This window comes from Caloenas nicobarica, chromosome 2, assembly GCF_036013445.1.
Source record: "Caloenas nicobarica isolate bCalNic1 chromosome 2, bCalNic1.hap1, whole genome shotgun sequence".
NCBI classification, from domain to species: Eukaryota; Metazoa; Chordata; class Aves; order Columbiformes; family Columbidae; genus Caloenas; species Caloenas nicobarica.
Window position 1 is genome coordinate 124440494 of NC_088246.1, and position 23391 is coordinate 124463884.

At 41.1% G+C, this 23391-nt stretch overlaps 1 protein-coding gene across 1 annotated transcript in view; it reads left to right on the top strand.

Moving 5' to 3' along the window:
* The window catches only part of XKR4 (XK related 4), a 222246-nt gene that overhangs the window by 124311 nt on the left and 74544 nt on the right, over positions 1–23391 (top strand). Inside the window, exon 2 of the mRNA XM_065629649.1 lies at positions 20070–20269. Coding sequence (XP_065485721.1) covers positions 20070–20269 — 200 coding nt within the window. The remainder of the gene's footprint in view (positions 1–20069; positions 20270–23391) is intronic.

Consider the following 23391-nt stretch of genomic DNA (forward strand, 5'->3'; position numbering starts at 1 on the left):
CTCTGGTGAAAATTCAATATAAGTGCAGATTACAGCTGCATTGGTTCTCGGGGGAATTCAGGAGGATATTGCATAGAATCATTTTGGTTGTAAGAGACCCTCAAGATCATTGAGTCCAACCAGAACCTAACTCTGGCACTAAATCATGTCCCTAAGAACCTCATCTATACATCCGTTAAACACTTTCAGGAATGGTGACTCAATTCCTTCCCTGGGCAGCCTGTTCCAATGCTTCACAACCTTTTCTGTGAAGAAATTTTCCTAATATCCAATCTGAACCTTCCCTGGCACATCTTAAAGCCATTTCCTCTTGTCCTATCACTTGCTACTTGGGAGAAGAGACCAACACCCTCCATGCTACAACCTCCTTTCAGGTAGTTGTAGAGAGCAGTAATGTCTCCCCTCAGCCTCCTTTTCTCCAGGCTAAACAGCCCCAGTTCCCTCAGCTGCTCCTCATCAGACTTGTGCTCCAGACTCCTCACCAGCTTCGTTGCCCTTCTCTGAACTCTCTCTAGTACCTCAATGTCTTTATTGTAGTGAGGAGCCAAAACTGAACACAGGATTCGAGGTGGGGCCTCACCAGCACCGAGTACAGTAGGACGATCACTTCCCTCGTCCTGGCCACACAATTTCTGATACAAGCCAGGGTGCGGTTGGCCTTCTTGGCCACTTGGGCACACTACTGGCTCATGTTCAGCCGGCTGTCCACTGAGGGTGCATTCAATCCCCTCATCCTTCATGCACTGAGGTCAGACTGACAGGCCTGTAATTTTCTAGATCCTCTTTCCGGCCCTTCTTGCAGATGTGCATCACATTTGTTAACTTCCAGTCATTTGGGACCTCCCCAGTTAGGCAGGACTGCTGCTAAGTAATTGAAAGTGGCTTTGCGATCCCCTCCACCAGCTCCATTATCATCGTATGGGGGATGCTAATTTAAAAGAAGGGCTGGATAGGATGTATTTAATAACCATCTGGAAAATAACTATTTGGAAACTGTGATGTGAAAGAGGATACCAGGGAAAATATAGTGCCTGATGTGACACTGATGGAGAGTAGCAGTCATTGTTAGGAAGTACCTGGGATTGACGTGACTTTTTTGGAATGGACACAGTGCTATTGCTTCCTGAAATGCAATTTTGATTTATAGCCAGTATGTACTGTGAAGCAATTATTTTCCCGGTCAAAATCAAATTGGTAGGGTCCTTACTTGCATCTAGCTATTTTAGAAGAACTGGAATCAGTGCTTTGCTAACTTATTAATTTAACAGACTAGAAAATGAGGCTTAAAAAGAGTTTTAAATGGAGGAATGAGGTGGTAGAAGTCCCCAGTCATTTCTTCAATATATAGTTTCATTATAACATTTAATTCTATTTGTGTGCATAAATTTAGCTCTTGAACATATACATATGCATTCTGTGTGTTCTGAAGTCTGTTTGTGTATAAGGTAACCTTATATGTGTGAGACAGAGAAGCACTTTTAGCCCTAAAAAGAAATAAAGTTTTCCTGTTGTTTACTTTGGATATTTCCTCTTTTAAAAATGCCAGGTTTTCCTTTGCCATTCTAGATCCTTCGAGATGGCTGGTGTTTTGGGGAAAGAGTGGGAGGGAAAAGAGAGAGTTTGGGGAGGAGGGGCTGGTGTTGACAACTTGTTAATGAAATTTCAACTCTAAAACACTCTGAGGATTTCTGTGAGATAATCTTCTGAAGAAAAAAAAATTCCCTTAACATGACATTTTAAATGTAATCTCTTTCACTTATGTAGTACCTGCCATCCCAGGGAGATAGTATTTTGCAGATCTTAATTTAATTAGCCTCCAAATATACATACGATGTTACTGAACAGTACTATTCCCATCTAGAGATGATGAGAGGTGTGCAAGGAGATGAAGCTAATACATTGCATTAGAATTAATGGTCTGTCTTTTGTTACCGTTGAAACAGGAGAATACTTAGGAGGAAATACTGAGGAGGTATCTGAAATCTCATCTGCTTTTGGTTACCTACTGGATGTTGAAAATCAGCTGTTGGTTCTTAAAACTATAGATGTTTTTACAGGGCCAGACTACAGACTGGTGGGCAAAGGCCTGTGCAGGGAGTGCCTTAGCTTCCTTGCACGTCTCCCCCAGCCTGCGGTAGTCAATCCCAGTCTCACATCTCTTGGGAGTTACTCAGACAGGAGGTCACAGGAAAGATCTGCAAGAAGAGCAAACTCTGCTCTTGTTCACCAAAAGATAATTGGGCCCCATTGGCCCAGTCAACAAAAGGGAACCAAGGGGCATTTTGTGTGCAGGAGTGACTGAGCTTGTAGCCGTGACTGGGTCCATACTGGAGCAGTAGACATGTAAATTTTGGTACATCTCATATGGACAAGAGCAGGTAAGAGATTACAAGCCATTCAGTGGGGCTCAGATTACAGTAGCTCTGGGCATTGCCATAATTCTGGTATTCCTCATGCACAAAACTGGAGATACCACTGCTTGTTTGCTCCTCAGCGAAGCAGTCAAGATTTTCATCACAGTCTTGGCTGTGGGTGCCTAAATTGAATTGCATTAAACTCTGTGTGCACACTTGGTTTTGTGTATCTGTGTCTTATATTTTGTACAGTGGATGTTGTTAGCCTATCACTTACGTGATTCTGCAAGCTTATGTGAGATATACCGAATGAGAATTAAGACCAAATTTTCCTCACTCCTGGTGCTACTCATTTAGAGCATTTCCTCCCTCCTGCTTGACGTGTTTCCTCTCATCACCAGGGTACAGTTCAAATCAAGCCAAGAAGATAGAGATGGATGAAACCCCACAGGTTTGCTTTGAAGCAGTAGTTTCAAATGTGAAAAGCTTAACAGGAGCTTAGTCAAATTTCTCAGTTCATTAAAATTAATTTGGAGGTCTCAAGAGGATCAGTCTTCTTTACAACTTCTGGCACTCCCTATACTTAGTTAAGATCCAACCGTTGCAACCATAGGCCAGATTCCCAGACTACTGAAATGTGTTTCATTGGTTTCCAGGCCTGCTTGATATACTGAAGTTCATGAATGTGAAAAAAACAATGCTGAAAGCCAACTAAATCAAGGGATTTGTACTGTCTCATTCAGGGGATTTTTTTATTTTATTTGCTTATTTGTTTAGTTTTCATTTTGAATTGCAAAAAACAGATTCACTTCTATTTAATCTGCTCTTCTTTTAGACAAAGTGGTTTAAGCCTAGCTATGGCAATTTCATGCTAATTGGCAGATTCACCCCGTGGGGGAATGATATGTAGCAGACACAAGTACAGCTGGACAGGGGACTATAGCACTGGGAAGGTACCACGGACATCATTTAGCCCAGGGAAGTAGCACATGAGTCTGGGGACTGTAGGGGGAACTGCATCCTACAAGATGGACTGGTGCAAGAAGAAACCTGTGGCTTGTTAGCTGCGAGAGCTTCTGTTGATGTTGCCTCAGTTCTTTGCCTTCATTTCCCTTGAACGGTTTTGTTGAATCTCAGTCTGCATCTGGGAAAAATGTTAGGTCGCAGGCATCCAGACTCCTGTAGAGCATCCAGCAGATGTACAAAAATACAGTATACCATGTCAGGTCATGTATATGGGACATGTGTGCATGTATGTATGTAGAGCATCCAGCAGACGTACAAAAATACAGTATACCATGTCAGGTCATGTATATGGGACATGTGTGCATGTATGTATGTATATACATGTATATAAAATCCTCAGCCTGTCCCACAGTATCGATCTGACCCAATATTTAAAGGAAGCTAGAGGTCTTGATGCTGGTGATTTTAGTAAGAGTTGGGCCCCTGCCAGTGTTTTCTGGGAAGTGGTAATTTTCAGCATTCTGTGAAAATGTAGCTATAATGTGCTTCTAACTTAAGGTAATCTGGAGCCAAGTTTAATCAGACACACATTAGTGAATGGAATGCACTTTCCAAATAATGAAATTCTGGTTGGACCACTCAGTGCAAGATAAGAAAATCACAGCAGATGCTACTAAAGCAAAGGTGGGAGTTGAGGGCAGAGACTGCCAAGAAACAGTAAATGCATTTTGCAGAAAAACCACTGATTTTTTGTCAGTGTCTCTTTCTTTGTGTGCCATCTCTCTGCAATTAATTTTCCCCTAGGAAGCTGTAAGGTCACATTGACCCGTATGTTCAAGCCATGCGGTCAGGAAGGAAAAAAAAAGATAAAAACATATTCGTGAAAATACTTAAATAGTCAGTACAAAAGGAAACCCTTGGCACAGGAACAAGTTTTCTGCAGACTTTTTCAAACTTAATTTCAAAAGCAAATTAAAAGAGTGAATGATGGTCTTTATCTTGACCTAGGGTTTCAGTGCTTCACAAGTATATCATGCCAGTCTGCAGTTTGGTTTAGAACCTGCACAACAAAAAGGAAGAATCTCAGGTCCTTAGAGACAGTGTTGATCATTAAGGTATTTTACAAGGAAAATAAGTATTCTTCTGTAGAGATTCTTTTTTGGTCTTTTTGCTTTCACGTCCATCTTGACAAGGACAAGATGGAAAAACAGAATGTATGAAGAAAACCATTCAGAAATATACCTCAATACCAGAATGTTTTTCCCTTCCTTTCAAGTAATTTATAACACAAAATGAGCTTTAGCTCTTCAGTTTTAAAAAAAAAAAAAAAATTTGCAGTGCATTGAATTAAAGAATGCACAGAGAGATTTTTATTGCCTTTGTGTGCCTAGTATAAGTTAGTTAATAAGCAGATAGGATTCTCTGGAGTACAGTTAGCCATATTTGACCAGCATGCCGGTTGAAATGCATTTAGATACCTGCATTTCAAATGTCAGTAAAAGGTAGGGGTTTTCTAATTAGAAAAGAATCAAAGTATTCCCTGGGGAAATACAGAAAGGCAAAACTACATCCTTGGAGCCACTGAAGTCTTTCCAATAAATGAGGTTGCCTTGCCATGGCACTGAGACTCCCTCCAAGTGCTGGGTGATGTGGTCCCACCTTTTTTCTGCCTTTTTCTTCCCATGGCTTCCTATTCTCTTGCCTCTCCCTGTGGTTCCAGTGCTCTGTGATCCTCATGGAGATGTATGAGCACAATAAGATGGTAGAAAACTAACAAAAATTCAATGAGAAAAACATGGGTAGTTCTTGACCTGCATGACACGTCAACACAACTCAGCACAGATTCAGCCATGTGCTAGAGCTGGCACGAAGAGGGGGGTGGGTTTGCACAGCCAGGGTTCCTGGAAGGTGGGCGTCAACAGATAGATCGAAGTAGGCTTCCATATAGCCATGGCTTTAATTGCTTTTCTGAAATGGCCTTTAAAGCACAGGGTCAAATTTGTCATGTATCTCTGTAGGTGCAAATTGCAGACACAAGTAAATGTGAGAACAGAAATGGAGGACAGTAGCAGGAAACCTTTCAGATCATTATAATTGTCTTCTTGCTTGAAGAGATGCTTTGAGAGAGCAAGGAAATGCTGCCAGAAGCAAACATGTCAAAGCCCTTAGAAAAAACAATAGAATCGAACACCCTTGGAACTGAGACAATCATCTTAAAAAGGTGCTTCACTTCCTTTCAGTGTTTTTTTCAAAGACCAGTTCTCTAACTTAATTAGCATTCCTAAGACATAAAAGACCTTCTCTGACATGGAAAATGGTAGAAGATATGTAGAAAGCAAATGCGTTACCCTAGCTACCTGTTTGGGGTGACATTTTAAATACGGAAAATAAAGCTGGCAGAATTATAGTGACCTTTCAGCCTGAACAAATAAAATAACATCTGCCAAATCTAAATGGCTGCCTCTAGATATAGGAAATGATATGCATCTTTGAACACTAATACATAGGTCTTTGGTGGAGCTAGCTTTAGTAATCCCTCCTAGATCTAAACATTTTATTCCCCAGCATAGCGCGAAAGGCTGAAAATTCCAGGAATATGATGCAAGTGTCAAGGGCCACATAGGGACCAACCATGTCCGTGGGTGTGGGAAAGTCCTCTGCATAGTCTTCCACCCTCTTAACCTGTCACAAGTCCCTTGTTTTCTTTGGAGCGGACAGAAGGGGCTGTTCAGTTTATCCCTGTATGTTTGCTTTACCCCTGCTACATGTGCACAATTTTGTGTACAGAAGCAATCTTCCCAGTTATTTTCCCTCTTTCTGAATTTTCTCCAGAAACCGATGGCATATGTGTGGCCTGGGAGCTGGTAGCAACCAGACATACTGTTGTGAGAAAGGATACTGATAAGTCTAAAAAGGGAAAGCTTCTCTTTATAATATCCTCCACAGGAAAAAAACAAACAAACAACTTTTGCCTGCTTCCCCAAGCTTTTTTGGCTTCTGGTCTCAGCTATACCAGCAGAGAGAGCAAGTTCTTAATTGTGCTTTCAAAAAGCTGAACAGAGCAGTTCATAGTTTTTGTTACCCTTTTTATCAGGCACACTTACGTCGCATTCCGCCTCCACCTCAAATAGTTATTGAATTCAGAGCTGCCACATACGTGGAAAACCCAGTCCTGCGCTTGTGTGACTGAGATCCACAGAGGTAGGAAATGTTATGGAGACACTGATATTTTACCTAGCTAACGTGGAAGGCATGCAGGCCTCGTGAATTGCAATCATAATTAGCCAAAAATACCGAATTTTTTAATGGTTTCCTAAGGTTAAAGGAAGTTCAAGCAATTTGCTGTTTGGATTAATATAAATGGTTTTCAATTTAAGCAAATAATGCCAAACAGCCTTATAATTATTTTTATTAACACTAGTATTATTGGAATTATGTATAACTTCAGTTGCATGTAGGATTTTGAGAGACATTTTATTCACTGCACAAAGAGCTAGGAAGACACGTATCATATATTCCTTGAAGAAGCCATAATCTGTAAAGTCTAGGCTGAGAATCAGGCTTGTAGCAGGTGGTATTTTGGAGATGGGGTGTCAGTCTGAAAAAGGAATTCCAGCTCTGGCATCTGCCATATGTCCGAGTGATTTTTGGTGACAGGAACAGGTAGTTAAAGAGCTATCTGCTTGCTATACATATGCTAAAATTACTTTTTAAAAATATTTAATTTACTTGTAAGCTTTCTTTTTTTTCATCAGCGCTGTACCTATAAACCTGACCATAAGTTCTGCTATATTGATCTCTTCTTTTTAGTATTAACCTTCCAGAATGAAATGCGGCTCTAGGTGATGGCCCTGGTTGAACAGGGGTGTCGGACCAGATGATTTCCAGAGGCCACTTCCGATGTCAGCCATTTGATTCTGTGATTAAGATTGTAATGGGAGGGTGAAGCAGATCACCCTAACTTTGCCAGTCTGAGGGGACATATCATGGCCAAAGTGGGGTTTGAAGACACTCTTCAGAGCTCTTTTAACGTACAGTGTGTTTAGGGGAACCAGCGCTGGGGAATGTTTCATGCCCAGATGCAAAGGGATGGTGCCAAGTGCTCTGTGGGGATTAAGTGTTCCCTCCACAAGTCCCAGATGAGCCTTCCAGCTCTGGCATTTCCCCCCTCACTCTGGTGAGGAGCTGATGGCCTATGGCTCCTGGCAACCCCCTGTCCAGCTTTACCTTCTCAAAGGCACTTCTGTGTTACATTAGGCTCTTGGTTATACTAGCTTTCAGGGTGGCAGTGAATTCAAACTTGATGCTCAAAGTGTTGCTCTTTGTTTATACATATACATACAACAGTTTGGGACTTACCTGCACACAGATTTTGTGTTGGTTTAGCTATATTTATAGCTTTCCAGCAGTATGGTGTCCCAAGTTTTACAAGACTTCTATCAGCTGTTATATCCTTCTCTACTGGAATAAGATGCCTACTGCAGGGGAATGACAAGCTTATACATATGCATCTGTATGCAAATATAATTGTGTTTTGTGTTGCAAAATTTTACTGATCTTACAACCAATCAAAAATAGTATTAAAAAATGTTCATAGGCCAAACCTTAGCTAATTCTTTTCAAGCCTTTGGGTGGAGACTAATTCAGTGCTACTGCTTTATTTCAGTTCACCTTAAACTGACTCTTAATCAATCCTAAACCAAAGCAAAACATCTGTAAGTCAGGACTTTAACTGCTTAAATCAACCATTTTAAATTAATATTTTCAAGTAAAGGGAGACAATGGCCTATGTCGACTAACTCATATTGATGATACAGATTCTTCTAAAGTATTTTTTTTCTTAAATAGACTTTTCATTGGAGTTGCTTGGCCTGCACATGAATGAATCTTTTCTGAGATTAAAGGTAACACATAATATGTGTATAAGGCTCTGACAACCCTGACTATTTTGTGTTGCCTCTTTCAATGGCCATTGTGTTCATCTGCCCCTTAGGTTGTCCTTCTCAAAATACAGTACAAAAGAGATTGATGTGGGCAGGTCTCTTTTCTCTAGTTTGTTCAGGGAATTCCTGCCACAGCAAAAAATCTTTCTTCATTCTTGTTGCATGCCTGTGTTATCTCTGCCTTCTTCTCTGAAAAACTTTACAAAAAAATGACTGTTGAATTCACAGTCAGTCTCAGCATTTGTTATAAATTCATGATCTTTGATACAAGCTATTCCTTGAAGCATTTGTTCTCGTGGGCATTTTACTGTCTGTCAGTGCTTTTTGGGTTTTGAGCTATATTTTAAGATGGAATTAATATTGGAGTTGAGAATCCCAGTTAGACTAAAAATTCTAATGACCACAGCTTGCTTTCAAGTCCTAAATGTAAATGCTGCCTTGCCAGCTCATGTTATTTTCTCCTTTGTTTTGTGTGTTGCTGCCAGGATATCACCTCTTATATTCCTTCGTCTTCTTCCATAATATATTGATAAGGGGGCAAACTGGGAGGTCTGTAAGTTGGTAAAATTCTCACTAGATTCCTCAGGGTGTTTCTCACTGACGCCCTTTGGATTCGTCCTATGGGAATTGATGAAAGTCTGAAATGAAAATGCTGTCATTTGCCCTAGAGCTTTTCCCCTAGGCAAAACCCAAGCCAGAAACTTTATTCCAAAGATTTCTGAATACTACATTTGCAAAGCACGCACATACAGTGCATGGTGCGGTGTTCATCTTGGTATTCAAGACCATTTCTTTGTGAGATGCTGTTCAGCACTACTAATACTATTAGCTGGCAAAATTGTTTTTGAATTTAATCTTATATAAAATTCTTCAAGCAGGCAACATTTAAAGCACTTTCTCCATTAGTCAGGACCACTTGCAAGCACTAAGAGGAAGTTAGCCTGAATTGTTGTTAAATAACACTGACAGCCATTTGAATATGACATAAAGATCACAGGAGTACTGTCTGTCCATATCTTAATGAGTGACTAATCCCACATTGCTTCCTGAATGTTTATAGGTTGCTCCATCCAAACAATGAGCATTCAACTTATTAGGAGTTTTGTATTGAAGGACTAGCTAATAGCTTTTCCTGAGAACTTCAAAAGAAAAAGCTGAAGCACAGACTGCTATATAAATAGGATGAATAAAAAGTTATTTACAATGTAGATATTTCCAAACAGAATTCTCAGTTGTGTGTTTTCTCTGAGCCAGAAAGAGCAGGCACATCCTATAAAAGCTCTTATAAGCAATTTGGAAGGTTTTTTGGAGGAAGGAAGGGGGAGGTTGGCAATAGTTCATTTTTACTGGCTAGTGATGGCAGCCAGCTCCTGCTGTTTCACAGTGTGAGATTACATGCTAGGTCTCCAGAGTGACACAACCCAGATTCCTCCTGGCACACACCTGTGGTCATGAAAGATGTGTATATGGAAGGAAACACATTGTATTTTGTCTGTGAGGATAAAATATAGCCTCTACCTTAGCCCTTCCAATTCTCTAGTATTTGCACAACAGTTGCTTCTCTTGACTTTTGCAAAAGATACTGCAGGCATCTCCTCTGCATTAAAAATGCAATTTTTTCCTTTCCTGGACCGAGGAAATCACAACTGCCTGCTCTTGTTCTGTGGAAGCTGACACTGGAAAGCTGCTTATTCTGAAGGCAGATTCAACTACTTATTTTATCAAAGATATCAGAGAAAGCAACAAACAACATGGGTTCTTGTGAATAATGGTGTGAAGTTATTCTCTCTTCCAGATGGTGAGTTTGACCATGAGATGGGGAGCTCACCACTGAAGGGTTCCTTAACAAAGCTAGCCATGAACTGAAACAGAAATGCTCAAGGGTATTTACCCAGCTAGATGCTCTGGTGCTCCACCTCCATGTTGAACTTTCCCCTGTGGACTGCTCAGACCAATAAATAGCTCATGTCCCTCTGGAAACACTCTGAGAGATGGATGCTGGGAGAGATTCAGCTCCCCAGAGGGGTCTGAGTGTCTCCTGTGTGCAGTATGAGTAATAAACACTGGTACCCAGGAGAAGAGCCTGTCTCCAGAGTGCAGGGTCTCCAGCCATGGGACCCTGGTTTTCAGAGTGTACCGTTATACACTTTGCTCCTATGGAAACTAATATGGAGTAAGGAAGACAAGAGGTTCTTGATGCCTTGTCCTGGTCTCATCCTTATGTGGTGATGGGCTGCTTCCTAGCTCCTTCTCCAGAGAGCTGGGAGATACAGCTGGTACCCCAAGCTGAGAAGAAGCCCAAGGTGCAGTTCTCCAGCTATGCCCACTTCTTAACTCTACAAGTGGTCCTTTCTTCAAGTGTAGTCAAATAGTTGGTTGGGGACAGGTGCATCTTCCTTGCCAGTCTCACGAGGGAGGTCTTCGGACCATTTCCAAGGGCTATCATCATAAATCTGTCATGGCTGGGAAGGAACGGGGGAACAATTCAGCTCCTGCTGCAGCCCCAGGGGCTGGTGAAGTGAGGATGCCTATGATAATGATTATATTCCTGTGACAGCTGTATGGTACACATCCTTAGCCACGACTAATTGCCTTTCCAGGGAATGCCTGAAGCTCCCTGAGGGATTCTGTACTTTTCTGCTCCCTGATTCTTCTTGATATCTCCAAACTGAGAGACAGAGGCAAACTAGGATTTGGTTTCCAGGGTGCTTTGGGATGACTAACAGGCAGACAGGCTTAGAAGCAAATGAAAATATAACATGGAGAGGAAGAGAAGAGAAGAGAAGAAGAGAAGAGAAGAGAAGAGAAGAGAAGAGAAGAGAAGAGAAGAGAAGAGAAGAGAAGAGAAGAGAGGAGAGGAGAGGAGAGGAGAGGAGAGAAGAGAAGAGAAGAGAAGAGAAGAGAAGAGAAGAGAAGAGAAAGGAAGAGAAGAGAAGAGAAGAGAAGAGAAGAGAAGAGAAGAAAGAAATTAATTTTAAACCACTGTTGATTGGGGATCTCAATGTGTGCTCAGAGGACAGAGACAGCCTTCACTTGGGCACCTCCGAAAGAGTGTAAGGCTGTGGGAAGAAAACGAAAAGGAGAGAGTCACACAGCAGGCTGTAAATCAGGTGAGCTCTTTGGAGTGCCCTGGCATTTATCCATAAAGCCATATTTTCCTAACAGTTTCAGTTGAGTGTTGTTGCTTCAGGAAGTCCGGATGGACCCTTCCAATGTGATGGGAAAGACCTCAGCTTCTCAGAGGACACAGAGTAGAGCAAGCCGGTGCTCTTTTGGGAATCTGCTCGCCTTTAGGGGTCTGGTCTCACAAGAGCATCACTTCCAGAGCTACAGTCTCAGCGACACATAAGAAACTCCAGTGTTTCCCACAGGTGGAGACCAAGGGGCCTCTGAAGCCCAAAGCAATTTCATCAGCTTTTGATGATGCGGTGTCTGTAATTAAAGAGCATGCAGGTGTGCAGTACAGTACAGGAAATGACAGCGCAGTAAAACTTTTTAGTTGTGCTGCTGAACATGTCTAAATGGCCTTGTCCCCTGATTGCAACAGGAAAGGCAGCTGTTATGCAGCACCAGTGGCAATGCTGGTGAAGAAACTCTGAGATACAAAGTTATAGATGGCTGCAGCATGATATGTATATTTTTTTTTTTCATTTGACTTCTTCATTCTCCTTTTTAATTCTAGCCTGTAGTTGATAGTGCAAAAAATGCACTAATGTTTACTCCTGAGAAGTATCAGGGCAGCATCTTGAGGAGCTGTGGCCAATGGCTGTTATCACACCCCATGACAAGGTTAAGCCATCCCTGTCACCAACAGTGACACCATCATCTGCCTGCCTGATGGGTCTGTGGCCACCGAGCTGCATTCACCCCCTGGGACCCAATGCTACAGAGGGGAAAGTTGACAGGAGGACAAGCACCAGAGACATGTCAGGGACAGCCTGGCAGCATGGGGAGTCACATGCGACTGGGATGCCGCAGGGCATCCGGGCTGATGGGGAGCCTTGGGAGCAAGCGCATACTGGGAATACCCCAGTTTTGAAAACAGGAACATGGAGATGATTAAACTGAATGGCAAACTTGCAGGAGGACTTCTGTCCTATGTGGCAGCATGTGATGGTCATGGTGTGGGGGTATCACCTCACTGTATGCATAGGCAGAGGGGTTGCTGCCCATCTTACCGGAACCTGAAGGGCTCAGAGAAAAGGAAGGGATGGGAGAACACTGTAAAGCCAGAGGGGTGCTGGCAGGGGACAGCCTGGCACCAATGGAGGAGGCTGAGATGGGATCTCATCAACGTTTATAAATATCTCAAGGGTGGGTGTCAAAAGGATGGGACCAGACTCCTTTCAGTGGTGCCCAATGATAGGATGAGGGGCAACAGGCACAGACTGAAGCACAGGAGGTTCCATCTGAATATGAGGAGAAACTTCTTTACCTTGAGGATGCCAGAGCACTGGAACAGGCTGCCCAGAGAGGTTGTGGAGTCTCCTTCTCTGGAGACATTCAAGACCCACCTGGACACATTCCTGTGTGATCTACTCAAGGTAAACCTGCTTTAGCAGGTGGGTTGGACTAGATGATCTCCAGAGGTCCCTTCCAACCCCAACCATTCTGTGATTCTGTAATGCCATTCAATGCAAGCATGCGAGCTGTACCCCTCTTCCAGTACAGGGAGAATTGTTTCCCAGAGGGGCCTTTGTCTCACGCAGGGTTGAATCCAGCTGTGGCCTGAGCAGTGGGGCTGAGCAGCCATGCCCCACAGGTGAGGGGTTTAGCTGGGGAGCCACCCCGCCCTCTCCTTGTTAAACTTGTACCTAGTCCTACCTGGTCCCACCTTCCCCCTACACCAGTGGTTCACGTACTGGAGGTCTGCAGTATGGACATGTCAAGAAAGGAAAGAAAGTGCTGGCATGACTGGTAACATTTGGAGCACTCAGATAATAGCTATATTCAGATGAACATTAAAATTTAGATGACCATAAAATGCTGCTGTAATATGACTTGTGGCCATTTGGGAAGGATCACCCAATCATGGAAGACACCGGGTAATGCTTTATAGGTCATAATGAAACAGATGTAATAATTTGTTTATGAGCATAAAGTGTCTTGCTTTGTATTAAACGAATTAAAGGAGATGTTTTTCCGATATCTCAAATACTGCAAGGGAAAATGAAATACAAGAAGTTGACTTTTGTTTTTTTATATTTGTAATGGAGGTATATTCTGGGAATAAGTCTTTTAACATCTCTTATGATGAAATATTCCCCAGTGGGATCTGTCTTCACATGGATCTCATCTCAGTGACACAGATGAGAATACTGCACTCATAATTTAAAGTAAATTAAGCACAGACTTTTGACTGCTGGTAAATTGCCAGAACCGTGCTTGGTTGGACAAGCTCTGGTCACTGCTGTGCTACAGAATGCATTTCAGTTTCCTTTTGCACATTAAACCTTAATGGTCGCATCAAAAAATAATTTGATTGGAAAATTGAAAATTGGCTGCTTGTTCCTTCCTAGAAAAAGGAATTAAAACTGAAAGGATTTGTCTGTTTCTTCAGAACAGAAAGAATAAGAGTTGGCACGTACTGATAAGGAAGTAAGTATTTCTGCTACAGAAACTTCTTTTTCTTTTAAGTATTCAGGCACGCCTAATAAAAAGGCACATAAGAAGCAAAATAGAACAATCTGTTGTTATTTAACACGGCAAATACTGTTGAGATACAAATACAGTTAAGTTTTCTCTGGTAACTAAGCAACAGAAGAAAATACCACTTATCTGAATTGCTGTTTATTCTACTGTTTTTATCTCAGCAGTAGTGATTTTTATTCTCTATACCTCAAACACAGAAAGAACAACTGTTTGTGGAATGACTAAATTGTTTAATACACTCCTTGATACAGGGGAAAATTAGGCATCGGAATAAGTGTCTAGGACTGCTATGACTAGCCATTAATGACTTTTGATCTTCTCACAAGTGTTTCAGTAGATTATGTAACATAAGTAAATGTCCTCTACTGACTTAGGCAATTGTAATAAATATGGACTACACGAGGCATGAAATCAGAACATTTTCATTTCCAAAGAATGCAAGTAGTCTCTCGTTCATGTGTATCGTCCTGAGGAGAAAGCACAAAGTAGCGTTGTAGTCTTTGGCACTTCTAAATGAAAGATATTTTTCTAGAGATGTACATATTACCGTCAGATGGATGGTTTCATTAAGATGAAATCTGTAGCAAGAAGTGTTCAGAACCATAGTCAGACTGGACTTTTATATGGCTCTGTGCTTGTGTATACACATACTTGTGCACACTTTCTAAATACAAAGCAACTGAACAAAACTCTTCCTAATCTCCAGAATCTCAGTTTGTAGCTAATGATTCGAATAAATTGTGGGGCTGAAAGAAATGAAATAAGGGGAAATGTCGTACTTTGGGATGGGAAGCCCAGAGGAGATGAGAAGACTGAAAGATGTTTGACTGAGCCAAACTTTGTGCAGCAAGAACAGTTCGGTCACACACACATGGGAACAACAAGTCCACCAGCAATCAGGATTCGGTTTCTCTGTTCCACTTGTTCTAAGCCTCAGCCGTCTGTACTAAAAAGAATAGCGTCTGTGAAGCACAATGGAGCAGCTTCTAAAATCGTTTCATAGAGAGAAGTAATGGGCATAAATGACACCCAGCTACTATGAAGTAAACTGGGTAAAACCCCAAGCTCTATTAAATCACTGCCCAAAACCTCTTCAGTTTCAGTGGTAGCAGAATATTCACTGAATTATTTTATGACAGAGTAGATGAACTGTAGTCAAGTTGGAAACCTCTAACCCAGATGCCAGTGGCATCTCAGCTGTCTCTTCCAGAATATCTGACTCTGAGGTATTGCCTCCTGTTTGGAAACTATTTTGGCGGCCCTGTTGCCTGCCTTGTACTGGAGCAAGAGATGAGAAGAGTTTTTATTCACAAATTCAGGACAGAATATCACATTCCTAAGAATTAGGGAGAAGAAGGAGTGACACTATTCTGCACACAAGAAAAGAGCAACTCATTCCCATCATGGATTTCTGAAAACTCACCTGGGTTCATGCTGGGTAAAAACTACAGCTTGCTCCTGCAGGAAGGTATTAGGTTGGTCAGCTGCCAGTTCCTGGGGAATGAACCCTGTGAGATTATTTACATTCATCCCAGTTAATCAAGTAATGTTTGTAAAGCACTTTAAACTTGAAAGCACTCCTATAAATATTTGGTACTATCATGTAATTACACTACCACATCTCAATTAAATGCACAATTGGCCATGCTTTAATTGTGTAATTGAAGTGTCACCAGAAGTATTTCAAAGATAGGTATCTCTGTTGATGCTAACCCTCCTCAAGGCTGGTATGTAAACCTGGAGCAAAATGAGGACTTTTAGTTTTGGAAACACTGGAGACACACTGTGATTAGAATGAATGTCTCTTGCCCTAGAACAAAAGTTTTTTCCACAACTACAAATATAGGTAATTTTTTACTTCTGTTTGTCTTGCATCTTAGAACACTTCTTGTGGGCAGCACAAGGACTAACCTGCTTTTCATTTTTTTTCCTTTTTCTTTTTTTTACTGCTTTCCCTCATTAATATAAAGGAAAAAGAATGTCACTTGTAATCTTGTGTTGGATTTATATCCTTCAGGATTATGCTTTATCAATGATATATATACCGTACTATGTGATGTACTGAAATGAATTGAAACAATTAAATGCTGAAGCATTCTTCATTTCCTCCAGAGGGTATAAAAGAAAGTGAGCCTCAAATAATAATATATATGCTACCATCTGATTATCAGCAATATAGGAAGTATTGCTTCCTACTCCATTGTCTTCATTCTGAATAGTAAGCTTGTTTATATCAGTGTTGACAATCCAAGCCCTGGTCTGGCTTAAAAAAAAAAAAAAAAAAAAAAGAAAAGAGCATAATAAGATTTGATATCACTTCTACATAGTACATTTTCTAGTCTTCTAACTGTAAGATCTTCAGGAAACTCAGTTACTTCTAAACTTTTCTCCACTTCTCCACAAACTTAAGAACAATGAAATTGTGGGTTGTTGGTTATTTGTTTGGGTTTTTTTTGAGGGGGGCGGGGGTTAGAGTTTTTTCTGGTTTTCGTTTGGTTTGGGTTTTTTTACTTTTCTAATGAAATCAGAAGCTTCAAAGGACTATCCTGATTTATTAGATGAAGTAGTTACTTTATTAGATGGCAGTATTGTTACTATACTTCCCATTCCTCCTTTATTACCATCTTCCTCTGGTGCTCTGACTCTTATTTCTTCACTCCTTGACATTTCTTGTCATGTCAATTAAATGATCTTTGGCAAAATAGACAGTTTTTTGTATATATTTGTATAGCACCTGCACAAGACTGCAGTTGAGGCCTCTAGATGCAACCACAACCAAAATGATAATACTTTCATCTGCTCTTTCGGTTCATTTGCATCAGTTTAACAATGAACCTAAGATATTTTCCAATGCAGAGCTGTTATTACTTCTTCCTGTACCTTTCTAGAATAACTGTATATAAGAGCCATAACATGGGCTCACAGAAAAGTGTGAGTTTCCGCCAAAACAATACCAGAAGACCAAAATATAAAAACTCTTCAGGGCAGGAACTACCCCCGAGTGTGTCTGTATAGCATTTGCTGACAATAGGACTCCAGTGAGGGTGTCTAAGATGCAATTACATAATGCACATATATATAAAATGGATGTGTCATTACTGCAGTGTAATCTATATTTGGAAACCATAACAAGAAAAGCACTTTGTCCCCCCCCCCCTTTTTTTTTTTCTAATTTCACTATGGGAAAAAAGTGTCTTTGATATATGGAACATTTTATGAGACCATCTTTTTATTTTAATAACTGCTAATTTGCTCACCTAACGTCAATTCCTGGTGCAATTAATTGTGGATGCAAATGAGAATGTTTAGCTGTCTAATCACCTGATTGTGCCTATAAATCAGTGACAGTAATTATGTGTGTAAATGCTCATTTCAGCCTGCAATTAATTTGGCCGAAATTGATAGGACAGAAAAAATTACCACCCTAGGCTGAAATTTGGTCCCCAGTGTGTAAAAAGAGAAAGAATCTTCCTCCTCTGCCTCTTGTGTCTAAATTGCAGAGAGCTAAGTAGACAAAGAGCAATGATTCCCCAGTCCCCAATAACTCACTGCCAGAGTTCTACAGTAAAGTGCAATGGGACAGGAAATATTTCCATAAGGGTTCATTAATCACAACATATTTGCCATGCACAACCACTCGGCAGAGCAGGTAAAGAACCCTATGGAATGTTGCCTGGCACAGCGTGTCATTTTCATAATAGGAGAAGTATTTTTTGCACAAATGCTGTAGAACTGAAGTTGCAGATGGCTCCATTGGCAGAGCTAGAGCCTCCTGGCACAACCTTCAGCAGCCAAAGCTAATTTCGTTTTTCATAGCAAGGATTAGTGATATCTTGAAAGAAGGATGCTGAAATTTTCTCTGCCCACTATGTGCAATTTTCCCAGGTGTGCCCCTCGGGAGGACATGTGAGGCAGGCCAAAAGAAAACCCACCCAAAAAACAAACTACAGAAAGAGATCCAAGTCCCTGTTGCACTGCAGGACACTAATGGGGGGGTCTAGGAACAATTGAACTGATTTTGATTGAGAACCTGGGGGTCCAATGAATGCCGTTAGTAGAACTGCACAGCAAAGATGCCTTTCCAGCTCAGTGGCTTCTTTCAGATCTGGGCAGCAGGCCATTTCACTCTGCCTAACCCTGAGGACATCAGAGAGCCCCAGTTATCCCATCATACTTTAACCTATCTAGACCTGCTCAGTGTTTTGCGTGAGAGGTAGGACTGATGTCTTGCTTAATGCACCTCTGTGGTCTTAATCTCTGAGTGGTTCATTGCTGCTTCACTCCCACGTGGGACTTTGATAACATTCAAAGCCACCTGGTGTGATTTTAATTTAAATGTGAATTTAATGTGTTTTTCTTTTATATTGCTCTGATGTGCATTGTCAAGAGAAATGCTGCAGGCTCAGATCTGGCCTGTCAGCTGTTTCTCTGTGCTACTCCCTGGTTTTGTTTGATGTATATTCCTGAGTAAAGCTGTGGCTCTGCGGTGGCGTGTGCGCTGGGTACAAGGGTACATTTGGTACAAGGGTGCATGGGGTACAAGCACAGCAGTCATTCCTCGTGGGGACAAGTGAGTATTGGGCTGTTCTGCCAGTCAGGGGCCAAAAATCTTCTCATCAGCAAGGATATTGCCAGAGTTACAATTGAACAGGAGAGGGATGAAAGGTTGCATGCAGCCTATATAAAAAGAGGTTCCATAATTCACCATGCTCCACCAGTTATGAAAAGGGTTTTAAGACATTGACTTGTGAAAAGGAGGAGAAATACTGAAATGTTCTATCTTAACCAATTAAAACAATTCATATTGGAAGTGGTTAAAATTTACTAACATTTTTCTTATTAGAAAATATTATTTCACTTTAAAAAAAAGTGCTGTGAAAACATATTAAAAAGATCATAAGGAAATGTTTTCAAGATCAGCATGTGAAAGATATGGTGGGAAAAAGAGAAACAGAGATCCCTGTCAGTTAGTAGCTCAACAGGGCACTCCAGTACGATGCAAAATACCCTGATGCAAGACAATATCTTAATCTTCAGATTTTTTCATTAAGTGAGATTGTTTTTTCAGCCAGCCTTAATTAGTTTTGAACTGAAATTGTAGTGGCAGGTTAGCAGCCTAGACTTTCTGATGCAGGGTAATGGAGAGCAGATCAGAATTGGAGAGCAGATCAGAATAACAGAGCAGATCAAAGGCTGTGCAGAGTAGTCACTGCACTGTGACACCGCTGTGTTGTGGGAGACTGCTGCAAGCTCTGCAAGGGTCACAAAAAGCATCACAGCAGCCAGGTGGCTTGGCCATCAGAAAACATCCCTTGCTTTCTAAAACCACTCATTGCTCCTGCGCCCACCGAAATCTATTTAAGAAGCTGGTCACCAGGTGGTTTTCCCCCTGCTTGCACTGGCCACCAGAGCTGGCACGTGCTTTCTGACTGTTTCTTCTCTCATCTGCTGGTTACTACTGCCAGCAGCAGCAGCCTGTTGTGCTCCTGGCTCCTGCTGCTTCTTACTGCTGCTGCTGCATGGGAGCTACTGCGGTGAGTCACTTCCAGTCACCAAGGGAACCCACGGCCAGATCTCCTCTCCTCCTAAAATAGTCAAACTATGACAAAAAGCACTATATATTTAGCAGTATCTGAAATACGATATTCAATGCATTAGACGGGTGGAAAAGCAAGACAATGAGCTCATCCATAGCAGGGCCCCAGGCTAAGACCAGCCCAGGCTTGCAGTGCGGGTGGTCTTCCAAGTCACATAGAGCCACACAGAAAGGAGATCAGTTCTTTGCAGGTTCTGAGTAGAGACCATTGCAGAATCAGCTTTTTTATCCCCATTATTTGAAAAAACTCTGAGGGAGGCCATGTAATCAACACATCTCCCCTTATATTTCAATTCAGAAAACTGGATACTTGAAAGGAATACTATTTAACAAATAAGATAATGCCAAGCTTTTAGAATGGTTTTATGGAGGCAAGTCTTGCCTTCAGTTTAGTTTGCTCTTATCCCATCAAATATTATAAATTGCAATACAATAATCCTTTTATATAAATGTCCATTATTTTGAAGTACATTGAAAAAATATTGGTTATTTTCAAGCAGAAGCACTACCTGTAAAATATCATTCTGCATCTCTACAACATCTCTCTCTTATTTCTAGGTATTTCCACACAATATATTTGGGTATCCGGAGTCGACAGAGTGGAGAGAATGACAGATGGCGGTTTTATTGGAAAATGGTGTATGAGTATGCAGATGTGAGTATGCTGCATTTGCTAGCCACGTTTCTGGAGAGTGCACCACAGCTGGTCCTGCAGCTCTGTATTGTTGTACAGACTCGTACACTCCAGGCTCTCCAAGGTAGGGGCTCATTTAATCTATTTGGTTTTTATCATTTTAGGAAGTTGTAATTTCTATACATACATATTTATCTTTCTTTCGAACTGCTGTGTGCCTTGTACTCCTGGCATAAGAGCAGATCTTGCCTGCTAGCTGCTATTAAGCTGTTAACAATGACTGTCATGCAAGCCTGTGTTGCCAGAGTTTTTTTAGCCTTTCTTCTTGGCCCTGGGTTGTGGGCAGGATTTATAATGTTTTGCTTTCTGCATGTCCTTGTAATAGAAGAGCTCTTCTGATTATCCACTGGGCCAATGTGAAAATTGCATCAATCAAACTATTGCTCTTCTCCCTATGCTTCTTTCTGCGAATGTTCAAAACCCTCCAAACTGCAGTAATGAGGTTCATATGGTATTATGCAAACCAGAAAACGGCACAGCAGAAAACAGCTATTCTGTGGAGAAAATGCCAGTGTCTATGAAATACATGTCCATCAATTCTTGGCCACGTTTATATGAAATAATACAAGTAATCTCCTGAGCATTACAACAATACTCATTCCTTCAAGCTCTGCGTTTCCTTCTAAGGTGGATGCTTTCAGCAAGTGTCATTTCTTCTTTAAAATGGTACATGCATTCGTATGTCCAGCCATAGGGGTTGTCAGTCAGTGATATATAAGACTGTCTCCTGCATTTTTAATGCTGCTTTTGGCTACTTGACAGCTTTCCTTTTGTATCGCACCACAGTTCTGCATTATGGCTGCACGTGGGCAGCAATTATTGACAAGGGAATGAGGTAAATGAGAACTTGGATCCAGAAGGTAACACAAACATGATGAGGTGGTGAGGAGTGAAGAGAGGAAAGGAGGAATAGCAGAAGAATAGAGGGAAGAAGGAAATGCAATGGTTTTGCCATTTATTTTTAAGAAATTAGTCATGTTCCTGCCACTGTACAAGATAAAACCTTGTTCCAAGAAGATCTGCGTCTAGTTAGCTTATTATGAGTAACATGCAGTGAGACTGATCAGGTGAAAAAGAACCAGGAACAAAGTGGATGATGGTGTGAAGACCTTGATCCTGGCAAGTTTCCCGTGGATAAATCAGAGGCTTTTCATTTACCTTCCCTTTGAACTGATGTCTAATAACAGCTGTCCTGCTTCCTGTGTTTTTTGGTTTTGTTTCTTTAGAGCTAAAACTCTGTCACCTTAAGGGGAAAAGAGACCCAAAGTTTCTATTTTAATTAGTTGGTGCTCTGTACAAGAAAGGTTGCCTAAGCACTTCCTACAGCTATTTCTCACAACGATGCTACCAGTCCAAACTATTATCATTCAGGAGAAGGTATAATCACTTCAAGAAGCTTTGTCCCCCCAGAAAAAAGAGAGTCCAGAGAGAGGTTTAGGAGAAGAACATAGCCAGAATACTGTCTGGTCAGCTGTAATTTAGCTGTCTTCATAAACTATTAATACAGAAGGCCTCTCGCCCTCATTTTAGTACAATAACAGGTCTGTCTATGAGAAATGTGGCTGATGAGTAGGCATTAAGCCTGTGATGTATTCTGCAAGTGGTTGTTAATTAGGGAAAACCTGAAATGCTTCAATTTAAAAGGCAAAATTGGTTCCTGAAGCCTGCAATCAGCTCTGTGAAATCTATGTATCAGAAACCAGAAAGGAATAAAACTATAATTATGGATTTCAGCTGAGAAGGCTGAAAATATTTACTGATCCTCTCTTCCCCCATTCTCTTCCATCTTCCAAGGAGAAAAGGCTACATTTTAAAAAAACTAAAATTAAACAAGGTTGTAGCATTTTCTTAAACAGTAGTACCATTATATTCTCCTGTTGAAAGATAATATGTTTTAGTACATTGCCAGCTGTGAAAATTCTTTCTGCATTCTCTCTCCCTTTCTAAAGAAATGTTAAGGATAATGCATTGTGCTATAGGATGGTAGATTTGCTGTGCAGCTGCGTAAGGAGAGCATAATTTCACTCTGTGATATCATGCTACAACTGGGAGTTTTAAAAGGTCTAGCCATAAGGTATATGCTTCAGCTAGCTGTCCACTCACTGAGCCTGTTATAGAGATTTCTAACATGGATCAATAAACAGAGTGTTTGATTGATTTTCTTTGTCTAGAGAATGCTACTTGGTTTTTATTATTGTTCTTTTAGTTTTCTGTCCCACAGGACAAAGTTATCATGACAATTGATAAGTGCCATCACTTTTCCACGTTCTTAAAAGTATACTTCTATCACAAACCACAAATTTGGCATGGGAAATGAGTGATACTGGAAATGTCTTGGTCTATAAGCAGGGTATTTCTAACGTCAAGCCATTAACAACCACAAGAAAAACTGTTAAATATATTATTTATGAAATTGTATATTTTCCATTCCAAATGCACCAAAATAGCATCAATCCCAACAGGAGAATGTTGTCAGTGTTTTGTAATGGATATTGGCTAGATGTATATTATTTCTTACTTCGGTCCTTAAGCCCTGCTAATCAAGGTAAGAATACAGGCATGTGTTATACATACAACCTTATTAAGACCAAGAAGGATCCTTCACCACAAGGATCCTTCAGCACTTGCCTGTGCTCCCCAAGTGTGAACTGAAAAACTGCAGTGTGAACTTCCAGCAAGGATTGTGTTCCCCTGTGCTGTGGGTGCTGCAGCAGAACGTTGCCGATGCAGGAGGCCATAGACAGTCATTCTAGAGTGGCATCTCTCATCTGCGTTGGCACCCAGAGAAATCTGAGTATTGATAAAACAGTACCTAAATCTAAAAATCTGATTCTTCTTTAACATTTCATCAAAACTGGCATAATTAGAGGCAATGGTCTTTCTTATTCTGCCTACAACCAGCGGCCAGGTCCCTCCTAGAGCGGAAGGAGTGAAACAGCTTATGGGGGAAGCTGTTGATTTCTCAGTGTTGATTCCTCAAGAAGACAAACAACTTTAGTATGATGCTGGACTGAGCTGGAGCTGTGCTAACTCCCCTATTACCTCCACCTCTTCCACCCTGGTGGTTCCTTTGATTTTGAAGAAATATCAACTCTCCAGAAGACAGATGTGCCTTCAAAATAAGGAATTCCTCAGTCTTTTCCTCATGGGAGTCTGTTTCCCTTCCTTTCTCTTCACGTGCTATGA